This window comes from Falco rusticolus, chromosome 6 (genome assembly GCF_015220075.1).
Source record: "Falco rusticolus isolate bFalRus1 chromosome 6, bFalRus1.pri, whole genome shotgun sequence".
In the NCBI taxonomy this organism is placed as follows: Eukaryota; Metazoa; Chordata; class Aves; order Falconiformes; family Falconidae; genus Falco; species Falco rusticolus.
In genome coordinates, this window is record NC_051192.1 from 73625922 (window position 1) to 73635412 (window position 9491).

The 9491-nt window shown below is 53.3% G+C and overlaps 1 protein-coding gene across 1 annotated transcript; it reads left to right on the forward strand.

Annotated features, from left to right (window-relative positions):
* Positions 1–1528: 1528 nt before the first annotated feature.
* On the forward strand, positions 1529–9343 carry BAG2 (BAG cochaperone 2). The gene is made up of 3 exons (XM_037391967.1): positions 1529–1835; positions 7419–7528; positions 8540–9343. Exons 1-3 carry the CDS (start codon positions 1672–1674, stop codon positions 8938–8940), a joined length of 675 nt encoding a protein of 224 aa, XP_037247864.1. The 5' UTR covers positions 1529–1671; the 3' UTR covers positions 8941–9343.
* The last annotated feature ends 148 nt before the right edge of the window (positions 9344–9491 follow it).

Here is a 9491-nt window from a genome sequence, read left to right on the forward strand (position 1 = left end):
GCTATTGTAGATGGGGCTTAAAAAGCAGGTATCAATTGTTACTTACCAAATGGGCAGGGGAAGAATAGAAGGATCCTAGGAAATAAAATGCTTGCGAAGTGTGTATCGTGGCTACAAGTGGTTTCTCTTCAGGCTGGGAAGCGTTTTTTAATTATCTTCTACGAAGACTGTAGAGAAATAGACGGAACAATTGTTCCGATGAAATTATTTCCATGAACTCACAGGCAACAAGACTTATCCAACTACACGGAACAAGAATACTCAGGCAATTAATTTAACGAGAGCGCTTGGGACATGATATCATTCTCAATGGATGAGCCTGTGAAAACAGCTATTTTGAATCACAGCGGGATAAGCATACAAAACAGTCTCCCTATGCAACAACACCCCTCCTCGCTCGGTGCCAAAAATTGGTCTGTTTGAGCCATTTGCCCAAACCTGGACTTCTGGGATAAGCAAATTCCTTTTTAACTACTCACAGCTGTGGCAAGTAAAGCCTACGTGTGACTTGAAGTGTTGGAACCAACGCTCCCAGCAGGAGCCTGAAGTACGAGGGTGCTCCTGAGGGGGAAGGGACCATATTCTACAGTCAAATGCCATCCCAGAACAAGTCGTTACTAGCTGCAGGTCCACTGCCTTGGCTACTGTAAAACAGATACTCTTTTTTTTTTCTGGCGTAGCAAGAGAACATTAACCACTTTCCAGTAAGCCTTTTCGTGTCATCCTGGACGGTAACAGCTGGGCACTCACGGTTGGCACCGGGACGACGCGCTGTCGGTGGCAGCACCGCGAGCGCCTTGTGTTTGGAACGCCGGTCAGGCTCCGCTTGCGGCGGGGGCTGCTCCGCTTCGCTGTTTCCCAGCTTTTCCCTCCCCTCCGACAGGCGGCTGGAGCCTTCCAGCCTTTCTTGGTTTCGTCCTCCCGTGTCTTGCCCTTTCTTGTGTTTCCCAGAGGCAGCAGCCGGGTGGCGGGGGCTCGTTGCCTGTAACGGGAGGGCGAACCCAGGGGCCGGCCCCGGGCGGCTGCGCCCCGCAGGGCGGTAAGGCGGTGTCGGGGCCCCGTTACCGCTCCCTCAGCTGCTGCTTCGGCGGGAGGCGCGGGCTGCCGGGCCCGGGTGCTCGTGTCACGGGGGGGCTGGGGTCAGGCGCGGGGCAGCCGGGGGTCCCGCCGCGCCGCCAGCAGCTCTCGGGGGGGAGCGGGGGCGCCCCCCGGCAGGGTGCGGGCGGCCGGGCAGCGGGGTGCGCCGCGAGGCGTCGGGAACAACGGGGAGCGCCTGTCCCCCTGCGGCCTGACCCCCCGGGGGGCCGCCGGCGCGGCCGGCTGGCGGGCGAGCTCCCTGCCGTACCCAGCGCCGCCGCCGCAGGGCGAGCGGTCCCGCCGGGCCGCCCCGCAGCCGGCCGGGGGCAGCCACGCCGGGGGCAGCCACGCCGGGGGGCGGGGGGCGCGGGCGGGGGGCGGCCGGGCGGGGGCGGGGGGCGGCCCGGCGCGCTGCGTGAGGCGGCACCCGCGGGGCCGCGGCGCGGGGGCGGGGTGTCCGCGGGGGCAGGCGGCGGGGCGGGCGCCTTCTTTGGCCATGAGCGAGGTGCCGGCATTCGGCCGCCGCCGCCGCCTGCGGGACGCGGGGAGGGAGCGGCCGCAGCGCGGATCCGCCGGCGGCAGCAGGCGGGTGCTATGGCCCAGGCCAAGATCAGCGCCAAGGCCAGCGAGGGGGCGCAGCAGCAGCAGCAGCAGCAGTCGCAGTCCGGCGGGCAGCTTCGAGGCCGCTTCTACCGCTCCACCTCCATGGCGGACCGCTCGAGCCGCCTGCTCGAGAACCTGGACCAGCTGGAGCTCAGGTGGGGCCCCGGCGGGCGGCGGCACCGCTGCGGCCGGGCCGGCGCCGGGCCGAGGCGGGCAGGGGGCGGCGAGGCCGGGCGGCGCCGGGCCGGGGCAGCCGCCGAGTCCCCGGCCCCTCGCAGCGGCCCGGCGGGAGGGGAGCGGGGCGGCGGCGCGGGGCTTCCCGGGGCGGCCGGGGGAGCAGCAGGCCCCTTCGGCGGGGGCGCCCTCGACAGCGGCCGCGGTGCCGCGGCCGGGCTGCGTGTGCGTGTGCGCGGCGGCCGGGCTGCGTGTGCGTGTGCGCGGCCGCCGCGCTGCGGGAGCGGGTGCGCGTGCACACGGGCTCCCCGAGGAGGCGCGGGACCCCTCGCCGTGCCCGAGCCCGCCGTGCCCGCGCCCGCCGTGCCCGCGCTGCGGGCGGGTGCCGCGCAGGGAGGCGCGGGGGGACACGGCGGTGCCGCCCGGGCTCCGCGGCGCTGCGGGGCTGGGTACCGGCGTGTGGGGCTGCGGGGCCGCCCGGCCTCCCCTCGCGCCGCCGGCCCGGCTGCGGGGTCGGTACCCGCGCGCGGCGCCCCCTGCGCCCCGGGCCGTGACGAGCCGCGTCCCTGTGACGCGAGCGGCGCTGCCTCCCGCAGCTCGGCCGCGATTTTCCGAAGTCGCTGCTGCGGACCCAGCGCGTGTCTCAGCGTTGTGCCAAGCCACGTCCTGCCAGGACGCGTCCTGCCCGCTCCTGCCGCTTGTCGTTCCCCACATAATCCCATGTGATTTTTTTCCCCCCCCGCTTCAGCAGCACGAGAGGCAGCTCCCTGCCCCTGATCGCCTCCCTCGGCCTCTCGGCTCTGCCTCGTTGCGCGGCGCCCTGAGGCGGACGGGTGCGCAGGCTGCCGCGGCCGTACCACCGATTCACCTGCGCTACAGCTGCACATCGATCAGCGGCTTTCACAGAGCCGCCCGGAACGTTCCTAGTCATTAAAAGAGCTCTGTGGGATACAGGAGTCGCCTTTTCCCCTTTCTGCTTGCTTTACTTCGCATTATTCAGGAGTGGACTTTATGTGCTCTTGTAATTAGCCTTTCCCTTAGTTTGATTAAGTCTCCTTGAAGTCCTTCGCAGACTTCTCTGAATTTGACTAAACAAAATCGCTGTCTGCAAACAAGTCTCGCTGCTCACATCCAGGTCTAGCGCATGAGTATATAATCACAAAATGAGCATCAGAATATGCAAAAATGCGTTCTAAATTTGCTGAGCGACTCTTGAAATAAAGCAGACGGTTTGGTTAACCAGAAATTAAGCCGCAAATTAAACTTCCCGGTTTGCTCTGGGTCTTTCAAACAGGCATAATTCTAAATGCGGAACAGTTAGGAAAAGAGTCGAACTACTTTAATCAAAGTCACTCAAGTCCTGGATTTTTTTTCCATGCATAGCTAATTGGCCTCGTTTCAAAGTAATTTGAATGGCAGGAGGAAGAGCTTCCACACTTCTTCTCCAGCTGGTTTAGTTTGGTTAGAGACTCTTGAGACATTGCTTGTAAATATAATAAGTGAAAATTTGTCAGTGAACTACAGCCTTTAATTAACCCCCTCGACAGTCCTCAGTTCTCCAGTTGCTTAAGGTCGGCTGAACCTCGAGGCAGCCCTCGTCCCTTCGGGAATGCTCTGGATGGAACAGCCTTCCCTTTTCTCCCTTCTCTTCTACCACCGGAGATGCTTTTCTGACAGTAACGGGGTATTTTTGTACCTCCCTGCTGAGTATTTGCAGATGGACTTTCTTTTGTAGGGAAAGCGAGCGGGAAGGGGGGATTAATTTGGCTGCCAGGGAGCGAGCCCCGGCGGGGGTGGCAGTGGGGGCAGGTGGCACGTTTGTCCCTTGTAAGGGCTTGGACTTTCATGTTGCCCTGACTGTCTGTGAGTGCCAGGATGTCTTGGGAGCAGCTGGAAGCGGGACCAGAGTCTCTGTTTATGAGTCACCGTGTTCTGGTGGTTGTGTGAAGTGAACATGCAGTCCTAGGTGTAATGATAGATGAGATAATTCGGGCTTTTTTTGTCATCTCAATTTTTTGTACCTTTTCTCCTGTCGTCCTTCAGAACAACCGTATCCTGCCACCCCACCCCACCCCTCGTTTGTATGTTCATGGAACTGCTCACCTGAAAGCAAAAACTCAGTTTAAGCAGCTGAGGATGCCAGGGTGAAACCCCCTGCCTTGTCTCCATCCAGCGTGCTCAGCTCCGTTTCAGGAAAAAAGCCACACCATCTTCAGATGTTTCTCGTTTCCTTTGAAAACTTACCTGCACCTCCAGCGTGCAAGCTTTAATGGTGAGCTGTTTAAGTCAGTCCGTAGTTTAAAGGCCGGAGTTATTGCAGCTGTCGTAAGAAAGCGGGTATCGAGTTTCTCATCTGGAAACAAAAGCGTAGGCTGGTCCACCTGTTCCTCGGGGGAATGCTCTGCTCATGCACGTGGTATGTAGGAAAGAAAGGCACAGCCTTGCTAATCCCTGTCCGACAGGGGACAATCAGAAGTAAGGAATGTTTTTTTAGTTTTAGGTAATGGATGGAATATTTAGTTGATGGTCAGAGCGACACATACACTCAAAGTAGAACGACTGGATGCTGTGGTGGGTATCTCGCCTCGGTAAAGCCTCGCCAGCGTGTTCTCTGGAGCACTGACTTTTCCTGAGGCTGGTGTGAGTGGTTTCCCCGGGTTTTGGATTTCTACCCCTAAACTGCTGTTGAAATGATCCTATCCCGTTGTTTTGACCTCCGTGTGGTCCAGGTCCCTAGCAGTGACAGCTGGCCCTTTCCTCCACTCCCTTGTCTTGCCTTTCCCAGGCCATTTCCCCCATCTTCTGTTCAAGTGTGTAACTCCTGCTGGCTGGTGGGTGCCTGAGGTGCTACCTGTGCCGCCGGTGTGCTGCGTTACCACCCTGTGCCTCCACCCTGCCCTTGAGAGGTCTCTGAAACCCGAGTTTATTTTTTAGGAATTTTTTCGAATGGATAGCAGAGGGGCGTGGGAGTCCTGACGTGCTGCTCCCTTGTCCCTCTGCCCCAGTGGCAGGAGCTCCTGCGCCTCCCTCACATGCTGCTGCACAGTGCCGGGGCGGGTGCTCGTTGTGAGTGCCGTTTGTGGAAGCAAACACACTAAAATTTAGATTCCAGTGGATTTTGGTTGTGTGGCATTCACTATTGCAGTTGAAAAAGTGGTTAAAATAATTCCCAAGAAGCAGTTATTGCTAATAAGATCGTTCTCAAGATTTGGTTATATGACTTTCGGTCAAATAATGTCAATCAAAGTTCTAGTTGGTGAATCGGGGCGGGGGCGGTAGGGTTGCAGTATACAATCCCTGATGCTGATCACTTGGCTTTTAGGTCCTACCTCACATACCAGTAGCTGGCCGCTGGCAGCGGTGATGTTTTAGGCACTCTCTGGAATTGCACCAATTCGGGGTGCATCTCTGCAATGCAGTTTTTCCACATTCTTCAGAGGACCCAGCAAAGCTTGGGGAAATCACAGATTGATCCACCTCCTGAAGGCAGACCTTTCAGTTTCAAGTCTGTACAATGATATATCAAATCGGATTTTAAAATGCTATTAAAGTTGAAATTATGCACTTCCAAACTTTAATTTTAAGCTTTCCAGAGACCACAATGTGTTTTTTAAATTGTGAAAATACAAGGTTTTTAAAAAGGCATGGTGAGGCATTTATGAAAATATTGCTAGACTTCCTAAATTACAAAGTGCAGACATCTGAATTATGAAATGACTCCACCTGCCTCATTGCTCTTCCTAACCAGTCCAAAATAATAATTAAAACTATTCGCTCTTGGCAAGAATTTGCATTGCGTTAACTTTTCCCACTCCTCCTCAGAATGAACATTAAAGGCAGGGCCTGAAGCTTGTGCTTTCACTGACTAAATTAGGCTAAATATTTCATAAAACAGAACCATTCCGTGAGCAGGCTGTATGTGAAGAGGGGCTATTTATATCCTCAGATGCTCCTGTTCTTTTGCCTTCCTTCGCCCTCTTTTATTGCTGTTTTTCCAACGTTGCCAGCCCTCAGCCAGCCTTTGAGGAAGGAGCGGCAGCTCTGTACCTTTCTCAAGACAGGCCCTCATCTGTGGAAGCGGTCATGAGCCATCACGGTTTAGGGGCAGCATCCAGTAACGCTGAAGAGTGCAAAGCATCGAAGAGACCTAACGAGGTTTTAGTTTTTCTGCCCCTTTTCTGGACAGGTTTAATAAACATTTCAGGATAGATGGATTCCTGTGCTGCTTACAGCAGCCAGACCTCCCCAGCTGTGCATTGAAAGCATCTGAAACCATCAGCCAGGTTCACGTGATGCTCTTGCTTTTCTGTGGGGTCTGGGAGTGCAGAATTGATATTTTTGGCACAACTCTTGAGCCAGTTGCAGCTCGGCAAGTCCTCTGCGAGCCCCTGCCTTCGAGCCTCCAGGGCAGAGCCAAGGGAGAGGGACGTTTCCCCTATGTTCCAGGTCTCCAGAGACGGTTCCCAGATGTGCTTTTCCATTATTACCTGGCAGGATGCAAAAGCTCCCTCCTTAAATCCACGGTGGGGAGTAAGACGTGAATTAAGGAACTGGACTCGGATTTCTAGTGTGGCGTTTTCACGTGGCCTATGGCCGGATGGGTCCGGACCCCCGCAAGGCTGTGGGCACACACCTCGCAGCTTACCAAGACCGAAACGTTACCGGGGAGAGCGGTTTCTGAGGGGCTTCCCTCCTGCCCTCACCGCACCACGCGGGAGTTTCAGTGCAGGGAACAGGACTGGAGCGGGGGGGTCTTGTTTTGGGAAGGAACCGAGTTTCGTGCTTCCCAGCAAGCCCCGAACTGGGAGTTGCTCCCACAGAAGCTTCTTCCCGGTGTGAGTCACGGTGACCATCGCTCCGTGGAAAACGCCAGTGACTGTGGGGACAGGCAGTCCAGAATCTTGTCCAAGCGAGCAGGGCATGCCACTTGGTGGGGAAGCCCTTGTCACGTTAATAAAAGCGTGTGAGCTTTGTCCCCCTTACCTGTTTTTCTCCCTCGTTAAAAGGGTCATTTGGCTACAAGGTGGCATTAGGAGTTTTCTGGAGCGTCTGTGGCTTTGTGGGTGGGTTGTAGGGGTTCTGCACTGCTGGCCTGGGGGTGGCGGGGGAGCCAGGCCCCCTTGCTGCCTTCATCCCTGCAGCTGCAACCATCACCCCCAAGGTCCCTGATGGGGACTCGTCCCTCTCCCTGCGAGTTAAGCAGCTGATAATAATTGCCAATTAGCTACGGGACTTCTGCTGCTGGGCTCTAGTACCGACAGGCTCTGGATACCCGGACTAACTGCGGCATAGGATGGCACAGCACTGCCGGTAAAATAGAAGATTTAAGTTTGATCAAATCACTGTTGTTTTGGGTTTTTGTCCCTCTGTCTGTTCGTTATATTGAGTCTTGAAAAGTGAAGTTAAGATACAGGAGAAGGTAATGAAATCAGAGTCTGACTCATGGATAATTAAGAGCTGACTGTACTTTGTAAGCTGAAGTTTAAAAGAACAGTTCTTGGCAGCTATATAGGTGCACAGCTATTCTATTATTTAAACGTTTTGTTTGGTTCAACCATGTTCAGGGTAGAGGCTTTCCGTGACGCAGCATCTGCTATGGAACAAGAGAAAGAAATCCTGCTAGAAATGATCCACAATATACAGAACAGCCAGGACATGAGGCACATCAGCGAAGGTGAGAAGCTGCTTTGCCATACCCTTCCAACTGACCCAAAGCCAAAACAGCCTGCACCTTGGGGAGCAGCTGTGTTTGATCGCTCGCTGCTGGTGAAGGTACGGGCGCTGGAGCCAGCTCAGGCCACTGAAGGGCTGACAGTTACCCTGGGATCCCCTTTTTCTTGACTGTGTAAATCCACGTACTGTTCAGATGGATGGTCTCGCATGGATGCCACCACTGTGTATGACAGGACCCACATTCCGTTCGCTGATCGCTTTTCAAAATCGGGGTCAATATTGCTCAGCTGAGGGAGAGAAGTTGACAATGATGATTAAATATAGTGGAAAAACCAGCATTTTAATGGTTTTGACTACTGGACAGGCACGAGTGCTACAAAGCGTACAGCTTGTAAGAACCTGATGATTGTTGTCATGGTTGTTTGATACACGGCTTTAAATATAGCCCCTAAATCTGTACGTTTTACATTAGGTCCTTTAAATTGCTGGTTTATTGGCTTTTCAAGAACCTACATGTCAAATATGTTGTGTCTGTATTTTAGGAAAAAACTTAAGTTTCCAGAAAATAGAAAAACAGTTTTTTCGTGCCCCCTAATTGCATCTGGTAGTCAGAAATCAGTTTTCTCTTTATGGCCTTTAGGGGTACTGTCTAAATCTCTCTCACAGGGGCACAGAAGGTCCTTAACGTGCCAGTTCTGGTCACAGATAATGTTTCCTGATCATATTGTATGCTTCGCTTTAACGTGACACAGCGAGCATTGTGTCAGCAGTGGAAAAGCATCGCTTACATTTTTGGTCGAGCTTAATGCCTCATCTCTAATCAGAAGATCCTGTGAATTAAGGAGGACTTAGGCAAATGCAAAAAAAATACTGTCTGGCCCCTGGAAATCTTGTTGATTGCCACCCAACCTTGTTTATTGCTAAGTTATGGCAGTGCAATTGTCTTGATGATGTTATTTGCACAGGGAAGCATTCACCCGTAACCTAGAATGCTTTATTGTTTTTGATTTAGGTGAGAGAGAAGAACTTAATTTGACTGCAAATCGCCTGATGGGCCGAACCCTTACTGTGGAGGTTTCCGTAGAAACCATCCGAAATGCCCAGCAGCAGGAATCCCTACTGCATGCCACTAAGATGATCGATGAAATTGTCAATAAACTTCTAGATGATCTGGAAGACGCCAAAATCCGCTTAATGTCGCTGTACGGTGCGTGCACATCTGATGTGCCAGCAGGACCCATCGATCAGAAATTTCAGTCTGTGGTAATTGGATGTGCCATTGAGGATCAGAAGAAAATCAAAAGGCGGCTAGAGACTCTGCTCAGAAACTTAGAAAATTCTGAAAAGTCAATCACGTTGTTGGAGCATCAGAAATCATCTGTTCGACAGTCTTGCAACAGCAAACAGGATTAAACCATCTTTCTGGCTACTTCTGGCAAGTTGCAGGATGAGCAAATCGCCATAAAAAGCACACGCGTACATATGCACGCACAGGCACCAAAGTATCTCTGATTGCGAGGTGCGAGCGTTTAATGGGTTTTGGTAGCATTGGTGTTTTCTTTTGGCAAGAAAGAATGCTATCAGTTGTCCTGTAGAGTCGATATCGCTCTATTGCAAATTGTAACTCTGCTTCTGCTGAACTGTCAGAAACCATCAAAATCTAGCCTTTCCTCCATTCTCCTGGGATTTTTTTAAAACTAAAGTTGTTTTGTCATATCATGAGATTTCGGCTTTTCTCTGCTGTATACGTAGTGTGTGAACCAGACTTTTGGGAACAAAAGACAAATCATGGCAATAAATCAGAAACTTTAATAAACTGTTCTATGTTTTTTTCATAAACAACACACTGTCCTATTCATTACCATTTATTATTGGAATAATTTGGGATTATTCGTAAGTAGATAACAATACTTTCAAGAGACAGTTTGTACCCAAGGAGAAGCAACACATCCATCCAAAGGTCC